Genomic DNA, 18,733 nt, shown 5'->3' with positions numbered 1-18,733 from the left:
CACACATGCGCTTTACTCCAACGCTTCAGGAACAGTGCGGGGGAGGGGTGACGGGCAATGATGACTCCTTAAGCGAGTTTTCTCTGTGAGACCGTGATTAGTAAGCACTGTGGCTTGGAAAAGCCCTTTCTTCTTTGAGAGACCAAGTCCCAAGTGAGAAACCAAGAACCAGAAACGAAGTTTTTACACATGGACATTAACTCCTTAGTTTCTAGTACCTTTGCCAGCTTCCCGAATGGGTTTAGTAAATCTTAATTAGATGGGTAACATTAACATCACAGAATGAGTACATGGCATTTCTATTTTCAGAGTGAGTCTTCTGTTGCTTCCTTTATTCTTCTGTCAACCCAGTGGACAAGGTAAGGAAGGGATTACCAACCAGTCACATGACACTGGGAAATACCTTTATGTGTACCTACCCAACTATACCCAGGCTCTGGGTTAGGTGCATCATATGTGGTCTTGCTTAGTTCTCATGGTGACCCTATTCAGCAGGAAGTCCTACCTTCACTTTACCTCAGAGTATAATGAACCTCAGAGAAGAGCATAAATCCTGGGGCTGGGATTTGAACCTAGCCCCTGCCACCTATGTCACATGATATTTCTGGGTGTCCATTTCCTTCGATAGAAGATAAAAGTGTTGTAATATGGACTCTTTAAGGTCAAGTTTAGTTCAAACTCTATGATTCTATGAATATTATCCTCTGCCTTTGAAAAACGGAAACAAAGCATAGAAATTATCTTTGTTCGGGGCCACATAAGAAGCTGGATGTAGGTGAGCCCGCTCAAAACAAGGTCTCTGGGCTCCCTTCTCATTGCTCGAGGAACAGACAGTGGGAGTGGCTCCCGGTCTTAGGGAGTTGAGATCAACATGCCCCACATCCATCTGGCTTCACTGCCCTTGTCTGTCTAGCTTCCAGGCAGTCTTCATTGCTGTAAGTATCTCATCTCTTTAAAAAAGGTCCAGCCTTTCCTCCCAGGCAAGCAGCGGCCTGAGCCTCTGACCTGGGCTGGGTTCAGACCAAGGCTAGACACCTTTGTCGGGGAAGATTCAAACTATAGCATCCAAGAGCTCCCTTGCTGAGCCCTTACTTGTGCTAAGCACTGTTCCAAGTGCTTTATAGGCAATACCTCTTTGTATATTTATATATTTAAATCTTTATAATACCCCTATGGGTTGGGTATTACACACACCCCCACACACACTCACACCCCATTTTAATGATGATGAAATTGAGCACAGATCCGTTAATTAACTTGCCCAAGGCCACACAGTTAGTATGTATCAGAGATGGGGACAGTCTGGTTCCAGAGTCCATGCTCTTTGCCACTATGGTCTACTGCCCTGCACGATGCATTAACCTCAGACCAGGTAACTAGATGAAAACCTTGCATGTGGATGGACATGGATGAAAACCTGAGACCCCAAGATAATGAAGAAGTCTGGGAGAGTTAGGGCTAGGCAATGGAGTCTCAGGAGACCCCCTGGAGCACTGAAACTTTGACGTATGGAAGGAGGGAACAAGTTTTTATATGACACCTCCTCCTGTGCTTGAGAGGAACAGGCCTGGGGCACCAAGCTGATTTGGATAAGAGTCCCTGACAAGTAGAGAAAGTTGATTCTGATGGTTTTTCTCGTAACACTCCCTAATTCTCCTTTGCACAGTTGTAATTATTTAGTTAATTAGCTAATTATTCTCTCACCAAAGAATTGGGCCAGCCTCGTTCAAGATTGTGTTGCCACAGCCCTGCACATATAATCAAATATTTGTTGAGTGAATGAATGAATGAAGAAATGAATGAAAATCCGGCCCTGTGATCTAAAGTATACTTTCAGTCAGAGCTCTTGGGAAGGTTCTTGAAGGGGAGGGCACAAAAATAACAAGTTGGCATTTGAGGAAGTATTTGAAAGGAAAGGCAGGCTTTAAAAGGGAGGAAGGAGAGGATTAGGGAGGTGTATTTAAGAGATAGAGAAACACTGGCAGGAGGCAAGGGTAGAAATATGTGGGCATAAAACCTGAAAGGGAGCCTGTGAGCCTGGCCAGGGCTACCAAAGATGCCTTGTCCAGAGGCCTCCCTCTGCAGGACGCGCAGCCTCCCTCAGAGCCTCGTCCTGAGGCCAGCCTCCAGATGTCTCCCTGTAACAGCAGTGAGTTCTAATTGTAAATGTTTTATCTTCATTGCCCAAGGACAGCAGATCCCCCCAGGTTCCAAGTGTGGGGAGCTTTTATGCTTCTTGGGATGAGCTTCTGTTAGCCTGGCCTGGGGACAGGTACAAAGCTGGGAGCTCTTTGGAAGGCACCCTTGGGCCAACTTAGGGCGGTGTGCTTAGGAAAGCAGGTGTCAAAACCTGGCCTGGATTGCCTGGAGCTGGAAGAGCTTTCCTAGAAGTGAAAATACCACCCCTGCCCCCAACACTGGGGCTCACACAACAGCCCAGTCATAGGGCCCCCTTGGCTCCTTCCCACACCTCTCTCTACCACACCACCAAAATTGTTGAGTGTAAGAGGAAATGCCACCTCCCGCAGGAAACCTAGGGGACTTTTTTTTCCCTTCAATAAACATTTGCTGAAATAACTTTTTATTGGTGGTTGTTTTAAAACACAGAGCATAAAAAGAGTCCTGAGAATTATTCCCATCATAACTTTTGTTCAGCTAGATCTGTGTCATCAATGTGGGCCTCAATTTCCTCATCTATAAAATATGGCGCCCCTTCCTCACTTCAATATTCTGCAAGTGTGTGCTGTACAAGGAGTGACTGATCATTGCATTCTGCTCAGCATCTGTTTGATGAATATTCTTTAAGCGTCAGGAGCGCAGACTGCTTTTGACATTATTGGGGATACAAAAGAAATGATTTTCTGGCCCCTGCCCATCACTTATTTAAGTGTCCATTAAATGCCAACTATAAAGTCAGTATACGGTAGGTGCTATAGGAGTTTTAAAAATGTAAGATGTTGTCTCTATATCTAAGGTAAACTCAAGCACATTGGAATGACACTACATGTATGAAATAAAGAGAACATTTTAAAATAGCATATGATTGCTGTTAGATGGGCAGGGATGTGCTACTTAAGGTTGGAAGAGGGAGAAATCACTCTGGGTTTGACAGATCTAAGAAGACTACCTAACAGTAGAGCTTGGGTTGGCTAAAACGTAATGTTGATGGTGATGATTGTGGTGATGGTGATGATCGTGGTGATGATGATGATGATGAATACAGCTAAATTTATTGAACTCTTAGCATGTGGCAGGTATTGATAGGGTGCTTTATAAGTATCACATTTAATCCTCATATCAACACTCTAATGTAGGCACCATTATTGTCCCCATTTAGCAGTTGGGGAAACCGAGGTCCAAATATTTTATCTGGGAATCCAACCAATACCATAGTAACACCTCTAGGTTTGGGAGGACCGGGATTAAGAAGAAAGGAAAGAGTGGAGAAGGGTCCTCAATCCCTCTAGAAGCAGCATTCTGTGGGTGCTAAGTGGAAACATCTTCATAGCATAATGTCTACATTTTCAGAGTAAACTCCCTCTTTTAAGAATGACTTGAGACCTCTCGAATATATATCCCTATGTTTATAATGTACTTTCTAGATCTGAACAAATACAGTGGACTCATCTCAGATTTTCTCTGTGTTACATTTGACCATACGACAACCTATTTTGGCTTCCATGGCAGTGGGGAAGCCCACTCCTGTGTTAAGGGAGAGGGGATCTGAGGGACGCTGAGGTTCTGTGCTGCTTCTGTCTGTGCCTTCCTTTCTGCTATCTTCAGGGGTACTCTTTTTTTTTTTTTTTTTTTTTTCTTTTTGCGGTATGTGGGCCTCTCACTGTTGTGGCCTCTCCCGTTGCGGAGCACAGGCTCCGGATGCGCAGGCCCAGCGGCCATGGCTCACGGGCCCAGCCGCTCCGCGGCATATGGGATCCTCCCAGACCGGGGCACGAACCCGTATCCCCTGCATCGGCAGGCGGACTCTTAACCACTTGCGCCACCAGGGAGGCCCATGGGGTACTCTTTGTCTGCTAAATTCTTTGCCTCCTCTTATATCCCCAGTTTGTTAATTATCAGCATCTCCTAAGACTGAGTCCTAGGCCAACTTCTGTTTACTCATTCATTAACTCAAAATTTGTTGATCACCTATTATTTGAAATTTAATATATCTAAAGATCATCTTTAATCTAAAAGAGTTTGGTGATTCTACCTACAATCCTGGTGTCAACTTCAGGGAGCATGTATATATATGGATGACTTACACAATGACATCCCCACATGGACCTTTCATCTTCTCCCAGGTGTTTTCAAGACATGTTTTGAAACATAATATTCTGGGAGCAGAATGAATCAGCATCTCCCTAGATCACTCAAGTCCTCATTTCCCCATGTTAATGGATATCATCCATCTTCCTGGCCCTCTACTCTGTCATCCTTATGGGCACGGATGATATCTTCTTTTTGCTTTGCCCCCTCAAATAAGGTGGCATATAGCAAACAGTCAAACAAGGTTGTCTGACTAAATTATTTAAATGACTAACAAAACCCTGAACTGTAAGAAAGCAGCTCAGTGTAGTTCTGTATTCAGTCTCGGATAGCTGAGTGGCATTTGATGGATGGGGCAAGAATAGTAAGCAGATAAAATTCTACAGTGTCATTTCAGCAACCTTTTATAAGCTTGACTTTGGGCCTTTTTTTTTTTTTTTTTTTTTGCGATACGCGGGCCTCTCACTGTTGTGGCCTCTCCCGTTGCGGAGCACAGGCTCCGGACGCGCAGGCTCAGCGGCCATGGCTCACGGGCCCAGCCGCTCCGCGGCATGTGGGATCTTCCCGGACCAGGGCATGAACCCGCGTCCCCTGCATCGGCAGGCGGACTCTCAACCACTGCGCCACCAGGGAAGCCCTGAGCCATTTTATTCATGATTTTTTCAGCCTTCTTTGGTGGTTAAGAGGCAGAAAACCCTCAAACTACTTTAGTAAGAAAGAGAAAGCGGATATATTGACTCCATCACCATGAAGTTCAAAGACCAATTCAGCATGTTCTCATGGCATGTTAGGTTCAGGAACTCAAATGAAGATCTCATGGTTTTTCTGTCTTTACGTGTCTTGGCTCTCTTTTCCTCTGTGTGTTGATCCCATTCTCAGTCAGGCTCTTGTCACATGATAAGAAAAATGGCCACCACTGGCCACAAACTACATCCTTACACTGATGTTTAAAGGAAAGAAGCTCCCCTCTTCCTTAACATTCACATATCAAATCTCAGGGAAGACTATGATTGGCTCTGTTTGGGTCATGTGCCCATCCCTGAACCAATCACTGTAGCTTTGGAAATGGTCTGTTTTAATTGGCAAGCTGAGGCCACACACCCACACTTGGGTGGGGATGATGAGGTGCCAGGATTGACATCTTCCAGGGCCTCAGGGAGAGGGAGAGTAGTGGTTTTCCAAAGAAAGGAATGCTGAGGAGGACAACATACCTCCACTACACCCCTCCTCTCCTAACCCCACCTGCCCCAGCAATTTTTTTTTTTTTTTGCCGGTATGCGGGCCTATCACTGTTGTGGCCTCTCCCGTTGTGGAGCACAGGCTCCGGACGCGCAGGCTCAGCGGCCATGGCTCACAGGCCCAGCCGCTCCGCGGCATGTGGGATCTTCCCGGACTGGGGCATGAACCCGTGTCCCCTGCATCGGCAGGCGGACTCTCAAGCACTGCGCCACCAGGGAAGCCCATGGCCCAGCATTTTAACTAGCGAATTGTGTTAGGAGATTAAAGAGAAGATGCTGGGCTTTCCCCAGAGATGGCTGTATTTCCATGGGTGCTGATTTATTGTTAAACCTTTAGACATGTTGCCTGTTGTTTTATAAAAGTCTCATTGGTGGTTATTGGAAGAGAAGCAGTTCTGTTCCCAACTCAAATTTTCTTCTCAAATACTTCAGTCATGAATATATATACATACATATATATGGGAAATTTTAAAAACTTTAAAACAGACCTCCCCACAAAATTACTACCATGTATCTTCTCCTCCTACCCTAAGGGAGAGAGTGGAAGCCTCATTTCTCCTGGTCTCTCCTGGTAGATATTTGATTGAGCGAGGGAAGAGGAGGAGGAAGAAACTATCATACACAGGTCTCCATAATTTGCAGACTATATAACAGCCAGTCTCAACTCCTTGTTTGATTTTGTGGTACCATCCTGCCCTTCACCTAAGAATTCTCTGTGGCATTTTTTTTTAATTAGCAAATTTTAAAAACCCTGTTTTTGAAAAATTTGTGATAACCCCATGGATCACCAGGGACACTGAAAGACTGATATTGAGATTGGCTTTGTTTATACCAGAAGCTGCAAAATCAAATACCCCCAGAGGCTAGGCAGGCCATGTAAATGCCCTGGCAGGCTGGGTGGAAACGTGTCAAACTGGGGTGTTTAAGTCCCATGCAAGGGGCAGCTTCAAGTGGGCTACGGCCCATTGTTGCCAGTAGGGAGTGCATGGTGTGGCAAATGTTAACTGTTCACTAATATGTAGTTCCCTTCTCCTTCTGGTACATAGGAGGCCTGAACTTCCCTGTCTCTTTGAAATTATGGGAAATGGCCATGTGACTTGTTTTGGCCAATGAGATGTAAGCTAAAGTGTTAAATGTTACTCCAGGAGGAAATATTTAACTGCTGGTGCCCGGCTCTCTCTACCTCTCTCTCTTTCCATGCCATCCTGACCAGGGATACACTTGCTGCTATGGAGGTGCCATACTGGGCCACCACCTGCAGGACAGCTGCCTTGAACAGTAACCTCAATCCACAGTTGTCTTGTGAGGGTGAGAAACAAACCCTTATTGTGTTAAGCCACTGAGTTTTGGAGGATGTCTGCTACTGCAGCATAACCTGTCCTAAACTGACTTTTTTTTTTTTCTCGAGGAAGAATCTAGTCCTTTCAATTTTTTTTTCAGGAAATAACTTTTTAATTTTATATTGGAGTATAGTTGATTAACAATGTTGTGTTCATTTCAGGTGTACAGTAAAGTGATTCAGTTATACATATACATGTATCTATTCCTTTTTTTTTTAAATTTTTTTTCCTTTTTTTTTGGCCGTGCTGTGTGGCATGCAGGATCTTAGCTCCCTGACTAGGGATCGAACCCGTGCCCTCAGCAGTGGAAGTGCAGAATCTTAAACACTGGAACCTCCAGGGAAGTCCCCAGGGCAACCTTTTCTTTCTTTCTTTTTTTTTTTTTTTTGTGGTACGCGGGCCTCTCACTGTTGTGGCCTCTCCCGTTGCAGAGCACAGGCTCCGGACGCGCAGGCTCAGCGGCCATGGCTCACGGGCCCAGCCGCTCTGCGGCATGTGGGATCTTCCCGGACCGGGGCACGAACCTGTGTCTCCTGCATCGGCAGGCGGACTCTCAACCACTGCGCCACCAGAGAAGCCCCCATGTATCTATTCTTTTTCAAATTCTTTTCCCATTTCGGTTGTTATATAATATTGAGCAGAGTTCCCTGTGCTATACAGTAGGCCCTTGTTGGTTATCCATTTTAAATATAGCAGTGTGTACATGTCAATCCCAAACTCCCGAACTGTCCCTTCCCCCCACATCCGTAGCCATAAAGTCATTCTGTATGTCTGTGAGTCTGTTTCTTAAACTGACTATTATATGTTACCTGACTGATTTTTTTCAAGAGAATAGAAATCTAGATTTTTGTGTGTAATCTTCAAGTTAAAAAAAAAAAAGAATTTGGCCATCAAAGCCAAGTTCAGCCTGGCAGCTGCTAGTTGGCAATTTTTGGTCTACAGTTTGAGTAGAGAATGGAACAATTAACAAATGCTTTTTCTATTGTGCAACAATCCTGTCTGAACTCCTACAGTGCTTATAGTTGGTGTCACTTAGTAGCTTTTAGTTACTCTTGGTCTAGCTGTTTATTAGTGTTCAAGTTATTCTTCCTAACGAGATGGGAAATGGGGACAGGTGAGGAATCATGTCTTAAAGTTTGTGTATCTCACAGGCACAAAATATAGTTTCCATAAATCCTAGCATAAAGACTAGTCAATTGGTTGTTTACTCAGAACTACCACTTCCTCCATTGATACTGGAGAAACAGGTATGGGGAATTAATTATTTTACCTTGCTGGTTCACTTTTTCCTGTTTGCAAAGAGGTTGGGATTCATCAATGTCCATTAAGCTTTAAAAGGCAATATCTAAATAAGTCAGAGACACAAAACCCAGTGTATTAATCAGGACTTTTCTAGTTGCAAGTAATAGGAAACCTAAATTCAAACTGCCTTAGGTAAGATATAATTTCTGTAATATAGAAATTATATTATATTATATAAAGTAGAATATAGTTTCCTGTAACTAAAAACTCCAGAGGTAGGGATGATGTCAGGCATGTCTGGATTCAGGAACGCAGACAACGACATCTGAACTTGATCTGTCTTCCCCTCTGTTGCTTGGCTATACTCTTCTCTACTCTTCTTTGCATTAGCTTCACTCTCAGTAGACCCTCTCCACGTGATAGCTTCGGGCATTTTCAGATCCAGCTTCTGTCCGCTTCTCTTCCTAGCAGATCCACAAAATTCCTAGTGTCATCAGACTCACTTGGACATATGGCAATCTCTGAGGCAGCCCATTGGCCAGGGCTGGATGTATTAATTGGGACTTTTTTAGTTGCAAGCAATAGGAAACCTAAATTTAAACTGCCTTAGGCTGGGTCACTCGTCCATCCCTAAGAGCCAGTGGTAGATCAGCTCCAACCAGCAAGGCAGGGAGAAGCAGACCAGTGTCAACATAAATGGGTCAATTTATGGTCTCTCCCTCCAGCCACTTCCAGGGGCAATAACTACGTAGAGGGCCTAGTAGGGGGCAATGTGGCTGTAGGTCTTGAAGCTGTGTTCACATAGCATTTTATATAAAATTAAAAAGCATCCATATCAAATAATGGAGGAGACCTAGTGGATATTATAGGGAGATTGAAGGGGCTAAAGACCTCCAGGTTACCCCTCGGTGCACCCCCTGTAGTATATTTAATTTGTGAGTGAAGCAAAGGCCCAGTCAGCCTGCCGGTGGCCCAGCCATGTCCAAAGGCAGCCCTGGAAAGGATTGCTCTAACCACGCACACTAATTATTGGTCCCTACACATAGACCAGTGTAGTTTTTCCAAAGTCCCAGACAAAGACGCATAAAGTAACATTGCCCCCATTGAGTGTTTTCTTCTATATAAACGTCCAAACCTCAGGCTCATGGGGGAAACATTGTAAGGCGGTTTCATAGTACCCAGGTTTGATGTTTCTGCTGTAGTAAAGGTGTAGTTGGCCTTCCTGGGGCTGAGAGTCATGTTCTTCCACAAGACTGTCAAATTACTACTCATTTTCCACTGTACCTTCTTTCAAGAACTGACTTTCTTTTTACTTGCTAACTTCATTGCTTCACAGGAGAGAGCTGACAGTGAGAAGGTGAAAATGGTCAGTCGATGTCATTGGGACCTGCTCTGTCTTTCCCTCCATGAGACCAGTCCTCTGATCCAGAAAGATTTCCCTGCACTGGGGCAATAAGAATAGGAGCTCACTGTTCTCAGATTGAAGAGACCTGCTCACTGGGCTCTGCTCACTTGCTTCCATCGGTCTCAAGGCTGGTTGTTTCTTTCTCTCTGAGCATCTGCACTCCAAGAAGGCATGAACTTTTTCTTTCACTTCCTTTCTTCTATGGGTGATGATCTGACATCACTCTGAGAAGGAGGCTGAAGGTCACTGAATATAAACACTGTCACTCCTCCCTGGCTGAGGCAGAAAGGCAGGGGGTTGGCTGAGCAACCAGGGGGTCTGGAGGAAGGAGATGCAAACCAGAATGCCAAGGTCTCAGGTGCCACATGTGTGCTTGAGGGCTCGGTGTCTCTGTGCCTTTACGTACTGAGGGCACCGTGGAGGACGCATTTCCTCTGGAGTCACCCTTAACCATCTGCCACTCTGAGGAGGATGAAAGGTAGGAGTTCAGTTGGCAATGGAAGTTGTAAAGGGAAAGAAGGCCATTCGGGGTGGGCTAAGGGCGGCGGCTGCTCACACGGGTGTCCGCCCGCGCGTCCGTGAGCGGAAAGGAGAAGCCTGCTGGAGTGTGATAAAAAGCCCAGGGGTCAAACCGTGCAAGCCACGGGGAAAGGGAAAGGGGTGGGGGGCTCAGGCTGCAGTCCAAGGAGGGCAGGTCTCTTGCAGTGAACCACCCCAGGGCTGAAGGGCGGCTGTGGTGGCCAGGTGGGCTAGTGGGGGGGGGGGGTAGAGGCACCCAAACGCCTTGATCCTCTGCCCATCCTTCTGCCCAGAAAAACGAAACAGGCTTGCGAGATCATTTCCTCACTCAGTGCTGAAGTGTCCAAGGATGAAAATGTGTTGAAATCCACTCTCTCTCTCTCTCTCTGTTTGGGAGAAAAGAGCTAAGGACTGAGGAAGATGGTTCAACACAGGCTACGTCTGCTTCCAGGGCCTTTTGACTTGTCCGGCCGCCACCTTCTCATTGCTGTCGGCCCGAGCTGTGTCTCGGGGTGGAAGCCGGGCGGCTGTGCGCTGGGGATGCTCTTACATAACCGCCCGCCGCGTCCTGCTTCCTCGCGCGCTCCTGCACCGCCGGCTAGGAGAGCCGGGGGCCGCGATGGAGTCAGGGCCGCTGCTGCGGGGCCGGGGCCGCCCCCGCGGGGAGCGGACCGCGAGGAGCCGCGGGAGGAGGGCGCGAAATGCGGCGGGGGAGGTGAAGGTCAGTGGGTGTGAAGCGCCGGATCCACACCCCCCTCCTCCCCTGTCCCCTCCTTCCCTTCCTCTCCGTCCCCCTCTGACGTCTGGAGCTGGCAGCTCGGCCGGTTCCGCATTCCCGACCCCTCCCCGCCGCCCAGGGGCCGCTATATAGCCGGGGCTGATGCAACCCGTCCCGCCGCCCGCCACAGCCTGCGGGAGGGACGCTCGGCGGCCGCGACGGGGGGGCGCTGGCGGCGGCGGACGCTGCAGCGGCGGCGGGGCTGGCGCCGCGGCGGCTCCCGGGCCGGGACGGGCCTGGGCACCGGGCGGAGCTCCGCGGCCGGGCGGCAGCGGCGCTGAGCGGGCACGGCGCCTGCAGCCGGGTCCCGGTCCCGGGGGCGCCGCCTCCGCCCGCGGCTTCTGCTCGGTGGGTGCGAGGGCGCGCGCTGGGGGCGCCGGGCCGGGCTGGGTGGGGCGCGCTGGCCGCGGGCACCTGGGACTGCCGCCCCCGCGCGGGCGGAGAGCGCCGGGCCCCGAAACCCGAGCCCCGCGGGGAGGCTCCCGCAGCCCCGGGACCCCGCGCTGCCCCGGAGGGGGACGCTGCAGTCCGGGCCCCTCCCGCCAAGGGTCCGCGAGCCGGTGGCTTCCCTTTGGTTCCCACCCTGGGACGGGAGGCTCCGTCCGCTCCCGGGGCAGCCGAGGCGCTCTCTCCGTCTCCCTCCCGTGCTCTCCTCCCCCGTCCGTTTGCAGGGAGGTGCTCTCCTTGCGCGGCGGGGAAGGCCGGTGAGTGGGGGAGAGAACTGCCCGGGGAGATGAGCCGCGGGGTGGAGATGGAGGGTGAAAGGCCAGGGAAGTGCAGGGTGCTGGTGGTGGAGGGATGACAGGGACCTGCTGGCAAGTCGTGCCCGCCCCAACCCCGTCGCAGGGAGGAAGCACGGCCCCCTGAGGACCTGGAGGAAGGCACTGAGAAGGTCTGGGGCTCTCCATACAATGAAGAGGGCTTCTCTCAGGGCCATTGCTCCGGAATTCCACCTCTGGGAGGGGGTCTCAGGGTGGCCGGGTCCCCTTTGGTCTCCCCCAGCTCCCAAGCCAGGTTACATAAGGAGGCCAGCCGGCTCCTCTAGGTAACGAGCCCAGACGGCTGTCTTCTGCCCCCCCCCCCCCCCCCGCAAAAGGAGCCTGAGCGGCTGTGGACCCCTGACCCTGCGGTTGCAGACCCAGGTTTTGCCTGAGTCAGTGGTGGGGTAGGGGGACAGGGAGGCCTCCGCACCTCTGCAGGGATGGATGGGCCATCCCTGCGTCTGGAGGTGGAGAGGCTGGTAAAAGAGGAGCACAACTGACCCCTCGGGTCAGCTCCCGTAGCAAAATTGCCTGACCCTTGCACTGGGCCTCTCCCCCCCACCTCCCCCCACATCCAGGGCACTGGGCTGTGGCCTGACCACATGTGCTCAGGGCAGCAGGGCTCAGGTCTGCCTCTCTAAAAAGGGCTTGCAGACTGTGTGGGTGTGTGTTCCCGGGTTCAAATCTTCGTGGACTCCTCAGGGTCTTAGTTTGAGGAACTGTGAGAAACTGAAGCTTTGAACCATGCCTGGGTGCCTGCTTGTCCTTTAAGGCCTTGCAGTGAACTGTGTTCACATGTTATCTCCCTTCCCCCCCAACCTCCCTTCCCTGAGGGTTTTTTAAAACACCTCCCACTGTTTTCATCTTTCCAGCCAATCTGGCTGCAGTTTGGATGGACGCCTTATCTTCTGTTGCAGGTTTCTAGGGGAGAGTTTAACTAGGTATCAGGTGTGAGCATGGCTCTGATTTTATATAAACCTGACGACCAGGGAAGAGAAGCAAGATCTATTCTCGTGCCTCTGGCTGGTTAAGGTTTTGCCTTGTTTAAAACAGGGAGGACGGATTTCTCAAAGACTCTTCTGTTCCCCTTCTACTTTGGCTTCGGTTCAGAGTTGCAGGCAGCTCCAGAATTTTCCTGAAGAGCTGGGCGCTGTGAGATCTGAAGGGCAGCTGGAAGGCATGGATGTGGAGGCTTCTGACGTTTCTCCTGGGTGGGCTGCAGCCACCTCCAAGGAGATGTGTTGATAACTGGTAACAGTGTCCCCTAAGGAAGAATCTGGACAAGGATCTCTCCACTCACTCGCCACCTGGCTTTTGCAGCTACCACCTGTTTGCAGGATGTGTGGGCATCTTTTCCAACCTGCAGAAAACTCGGCAGAAGGCTGAGAAGGGCTAGGCTCTCCAGGCCTTGTTTGTCATGGGGCTGCTGGTGTTGCGACTGTCCCTCACACAAGTGTCTCTGTTTCCAGCTCTGTTCTGGAAGAAAGGGGCCAATGCAGACTCTAGGTTGGCCTGCTCTGTATTCATTCAGCCCCAGCTCAACTTGAGCGATCAGAGCCAGGGCTGAGGGCAAGCTACATTCTTTTCTGCTTTTCTGCTGCAGGATGCAGTTTGCTTTTTTTCCATGTGAATGAATTATGTTGGAAGCCGAAATGGGAGGAAGAGAAAAATAGAGGGAGTGTATATGGGTATGTGTGTGTGCATACCCTATATAGGCAGGGGGAGAGCAGCGGGCACATTATTTTTCCATTTTCCTTTAATTAAGGCTCTGTGGAGGTGTGTTTGAAAACAGAGGGTCTCCTATGCCTTTGAGGAGGGTGAGAACACTGTTTTGGCTGCGTCCTGGGCCATATGCAGTGTATGGTGGCCAATGAAACTGGGGCTGGCTCATTCTGTTGCTTGTCTTGGCAGTCGGTTCTGTGGCTTGTGTTACCAGCTCTGGAACTTACAGGCTGCCAAGCTCCGTGTGCCTGTGTGTGCGTGCACATACGTGTGTGCGCACGCTTGCTCTTGTGCGTGTGTGTATGGTTTGGCCTCCCAAAGCTCAGCGGAGACAAACGCGTTAGCGACCCCCGGTTGGAATTTTCAGCCTGTGTTTCTTTACACTAATCGCTGCGGGAGGCCCGGCCAGAGCCCACCATTCTGGGTTTTTTTCAGTCTGTTTTCTTGCTGCAGCCCTTGGGATTCCATTTGTGGAGCTCCATTTCCAAAGCTTTAACTGGCCAATGGCATATTTTTAAAAAAGGGCCAAAGGATCGGTCACCTTCTGTGTGTGTGTCTGTATTATGTATGATGCTATGGACTCCTGGCACCAAGGAACAGAGTTGAGGTGAGGTGGGAAGAGAGTCTAGAAGTCTGGCCTGCTGGCAGTTCTTTCCCAGCTTATTCTCGCTGCTCAGGATAAGTATCCTGGCAGAAATGACTTGCTGTGTTTTTATTGAGCACCTACATTAGGCAGGGGAGAAAGCTGTGTTTACAGGCAGGGCTTGTCAAAAGCATTTCCCTGGTCTCCAGGGAAGAACCTTTCTTGGGGAGAGGTTCCAGTTTCTTCTATGGCTGGGATGGCTATGCAGGGATCAGGCTGTGTCGGTGGCTTCTCCTGACACCCACCACTTCACATTCTCTTATGAAGATCTGAGGAGTGACTCCTTCTAAGCAGTGCAGGGTTACAGTGGATTGAAGGACACAGGAGATGCTGGCGCTCTGCTTCTGGAGGCAGGCATGGAAACCCAGCCAGCTGGGAGTGCCCTGTTGGCAGTGATCTATGCAGTTGTGTTCTGGCCTGTGAGATGGAGGAGCACTTAGGAGAAACTGAGGCAGAGGGCAGGTGCTGGGTCTCATTTCTGCACCTTTGTACCCAGCCCTGATCTGCCACCTGTTGTTTCTATTCTGCAGTAACTGCCTGGATGCAGGATGGTCCTGCCTCCTTGAGATTTAGAGTTGGACAGTGGGAGAGCAGAGAATTCTCTGGGCTGGATCCCCAGAGGATCCTCCAGGGATCCTCCTCGTGGCCATAGGAACGGGAGATTGGTGTTAGATGGGAACTGGGAACTGTGCAGAAGGTCCTTGAGGGGTCATCAAGCACTAGTGTGGCTCCAGGAAGGAAGGCCCTTGAAGCTACACTGACTTCACACTCACCAAGTGCAGGTGCTGTTCCAGGTGCTTTCCAAGTATTAATGAATTTAGTCTTCTTTTTAGCCTTACAGGGCAAATAATGTTATTAGTCCCATTTTGCAGCTGAGGAAAGTGAGGCACAGAGAGTCTCGGGAACTTGCCCAAGGTCACACAGCTAGTAGGGGCAGAGCTAGGATTCACACTCAGATGATCTGGCTCTGGAGTTTCCACTTTAACCTGCCTCACTCTCCTGCCTGCAGAGCTGAGCCAGCCATCAGAGGTGGTCTTTTGCTGCTTGCCCTTTTCTCCATCTTGGAGCTTTCACCATCCTTTTGCTCCCTGCCTCCTGGATCTCCTTGTTTTGGAAGCTGGTTGACCTGCATCATTTCAGATTCCAGGAGAGAGGTCATCCTAGGTGATTCCTTAGCTCCAAGAACAGATTTGGTGTTTAATTCTCCAAGATTCATGATAGTTAGTACTATGCTCTGTGATGACTGGTCTGGCACCTTTCTGCCCTCTCTGCCCCCCAGCCCCTGCCATGGACTTCTGCCCTCCACATCTTCCTCCTGGGAATCTTCCCAGGCTCCAGCTCCCAAGACCTCCCACCCACTGATTTCAGTTGCCAGTTACTTGCTCTTGACTTCCAACCCCGCTAGTGCTTCTGGGGCCTGACTCTATGAACTCCCTTGCTCCTTGCTCCTGCCCTCACTCACCTTGCCTGGAGGGGAGCAAACCTTCTCTAAGAGACCCAGGGATTTTAGAGCCTTCCTTAAACTTTTTTTTCCAATGGACAGAAAGTTCATGATGCAGATCCTAACTTTCTCTTGATCTGTCTTTTAAAAAAAAAATCTACCTTTGCCATTCTAGATGAAGATGCCAATTACTGGACACTTTCTAATACGAGTAACCTTTTACAATTTTGACACATCAAAGCAAGACTATTGTTTATTTATAGATACTCCCATTAAAGAATATGATAATATCTTACAGATTTACATACAGTAAACAAGAGAAGAAAATAAGAGGGAAAAACTTACGTTTTTAAGTTATCTCTTCATTCTTTTGGCTGAAATGACTTCATCTTAATGTCTCCCAATAGGGCCTATTTTCTGGACTTGAAGTGTTCTGTGACTTTTTTTCTACTTGTACAAGGCAGCATTCCAAATCGTGTGCCTACAAGTCCCTGAGGAAGTCAGGATAGAGAGATACAGATATCAGATTTTTTCTTTAGGTTCTTTTCCCTTGGATCCACCTGGTCCCTGTTTCTTTCAAGCTGCCTCTCAGGAAGCTGCATCAAACCACCCCAAATCTTAGTCTCAACAGCAGCTTAGGGTCCACTTGCGACCTCCAGAATGCTTTCTGTCTTATTCAGCCTTGCTTGTCAGTCTCATCTTTGATCTGTGCATTACCCAGTTTTTCTTCATTGGCTATTTTCCAAGTTGTTCCTGGTCAGTGTCCTGAATTGCCAGTCTTTTTTTGAATTTATTATTTATATTTATTTATTTATTTTAATTTAATTTTTTTTTGCGGTACGCAGGCCTCTCACTGTTGTGGCCTCTTCCATTGCGGAGCACAGGCTCCGGACATGCAGGCTCAGCGGCCATGGCTCACGGGCCCAGCTGCTCCGCGGCATGTGGGATCCTCCCAGACCGGGGCACGAACCCATGTCCTCTGAATCGGCAGGCAGACTCTCAACCACTGCGCCACCAGGGAAGCCCTACATTTATTTTTATACAGCAGGTTCTTATTAGTTATCTATTTTATACATGTTAGTATATATGTCAATATATATATATATATGTCATATAGTATATATGTCAATCCCAATCTCCCAAATCATCCCACCACCACCACCCTCCCCGCTTTCCCCCCTTGGTGTCCATTCGTTTGTTCTCTACATCTGTGTCTCTATTTCTGCCTTGCAAACCGGTTCATCTGTACCATTTTTCTAGATTCCACATATATGCGTTAATATACGATATTTGTTTTTCTCTTTCTGACTTCCTTCACTCTGTATGACAGTCTCTAGGTCCATCCACATCTCTACCAATGATCCAGTTTCATTCCTTTTTATGGCTGAGTAATATTCCATTGTATATATGTACCACATCTTCTTTATCCATTCATCTGTTGTGGGCATTTAGGTTGCTTCCATGACCTGGCTATGGTAAATAGTGCTGCAGTGAACACTGGGGCGCCAAAGTCTTTTTGGATTCTAGGCCTGTCTTTTGAAGCACAGGCACTATTTGCCAATATGGGTCTTCTGCCAGTGTATAGCGTTTGCTCTTTATTTATGCATCCCAGTTACTAATGGAGACATGGAGGGTGTTTATCTTCCTTATGGACTTCTGGGCCCCAGAGGGAAGAAACTCTGGGTTCTTCCCATAAAACTTTTAGTGTGTACTTCTCCTTCTCTCACTAAATTGTTTCTGTATGGAACAACCAGTTTGGGAGATGATTTCACCTCTTGTCATCTTTCCTCTGTCTTCCTTGAAGGGGGTAAATTCCTCCTGGCTATTATTGGTTCCCTGCCACCCGCCCCCGCCCCACCCCGTATAGATCCCTAAATCACATCAAATTGTTTTATTTTTCAAATCACCCAAGTTGCCTTTCAGCCTTGGCTCATCAGTCAGCTCCTTCCAGTTAATGGGGATCCAGTTATGAAAGGCAGCTGCTCTAGCGCCTCCATCTTCTGCCCCTCACCCCCGGAGCCCTTTAGGATGACTTCTCGCTGGTGAATGTCAGCTGTTGTGGTTGTCTCCTAGGAATGGCATGTGTTAAGGACTTCGTGGTGTGTATCTGAGCAGTTAGGGGCACCCTTGAGAGGAAAGGCAGGAGAGGGGGATTTTTTGCTTCTGCAAAGGAAAACCTGGTGCCTAATTCCCTGGGTGAGGCTTGTCAGTGGGGCAGGTTCACAGGGGAGCAGGAATGGTAAGAATTCATGGGGCTGCAGCTCCCAGTGGGTGCTCCGTCTGGCAGGGGTTTCTCACAGTAGCAGAGAATTTATTATATTTTGGGATCATTTGTTAGTATCTCATTTATACCTTCTGTATGAAAATAAACAGAAGCTGCAAGCCAAGCCTATCATTCCCGGAACAGAGTGGGGTCTGGCTTCCATCTCCTGAGATGGCTCTGGCGGGGAAACATACAGAAGCCTCTGGAGGATTTTTCTTCGGGTCTACCGTGGGAATGACTAATCTGGAGGTGGATAACGAGCATATAAACTTCCAGAGACAGATCCTTACCCTACTCACTGAATTTTGTTCTGCCATGAATTTATCATTCGTTTCTTCATTCATTCATTTGACAAGTATTTGTTGATTATCCTTTCTGCGCCAGAAATGTTGCATTACTCACCCCTTGAAATCACCCCTCCACTTGCTAAGTGGCCACATGGCACATTTTGCCACACATGAACGGGTCCTTACAGTATTGGGAGGTTCTGGGGCTTCTGACCAAAGAGGGGGTTTTGCACTATATTTTTGCTTTTCTCCATACCTGAGGTGTGGTGCCTCTCTCCCCTGGTAGGGGTTTGTGCCCAGCTGAAACACCAGGCATAGGACATTTTCAAGCTTCCCATCTCCTGTCCATTTTTTTTTTTTTTTTTTGCGGTACGCGGGCCTCTCACTGTTGTGGCCTCTCCCGTCGCGGAGCACAGGCTCCGAACGTGCAGGCCCAGCGGCCATGGCTCACGGGCCCAGCCGCTCCGCGGCATATGGGATCCTCCCAGACCGGGGCACGAACCCGTGTCCCCTGCATCGGCAGGCAGACTCTCAACCACTGCGACACCAGGGAAGCCCCTCTCCTGTCCATCTTGACTAGCTCAGTTAAACATCCTTCCTGGGGTTGCTGACTCCTTGTAGCATCAGTTCAGGTCTAGAAGGGGGAGTTGTGTAGGTTTTTATTCCCTCTTCTGGGGAAGAGTTATGAGTTTCTTTTGTCACTTTGGCTCAGGTAGCCTGAAATCACCCCCCTCCGCCCACTCCTCCTCCCGCACCCCCCCCCACCCGCCTGTCAAATATCCACATGGCTGGGTCCAGGCATCATTTTGCCACAGAGGAGTGAGTCCT

At 49.0% G+C, this 18,733-nt stretch overlaps 1 protein-coding gene across 2 annotated transcripts in view; it reads left to right on the top strand.

The window, feature by feature from the left end:
• The first annotated feature begins 10,550 nt into the window (after positions 1–10,550).
• The window catches only part of JDP2 (Jun dimerization protein 2), a 41,867-nt gene continuing 33,684 nt past the window's right edge, over positions 10,551–18,733 (top strand). The window contains exon 1 of one of the 2 annotated variants that reach the window (XM_060095800.1): positions 10,551–10,731. In XM_060095800.1, coding sequence (XP_059951783.1) covers positions 10,551–10,731 — 181 coding nt within the window. Of the gene's footprint in view, positions 10,732–11,029; positions 11,137–18,733 lie in introns of those variants that run through there. The other variant, XM_060095801.1, reaches the window with a different exon arrangement.

Source organism: Mesoplodon densirostris, chromosome 4, assembly GCF_025265405.1.
Source record: "Mesoplodon densirostris isolate mMesDen1 chromosome 4, mMesDen1 primary haplotype, whole genome shotgun sequence".
NCBI classification, from domain to species: Eukaryota; Metazoa; Chordata; class Mammalia; order Artiodactyla; family Ziphiidae; genus Mesoplodon; species Mesoplodon densirostris.
The sequence above is the reverse complement of the archived record's forward strand: the minus strand, read 5'-3'. Positions and strand labels throughout refer to the sequence as shown.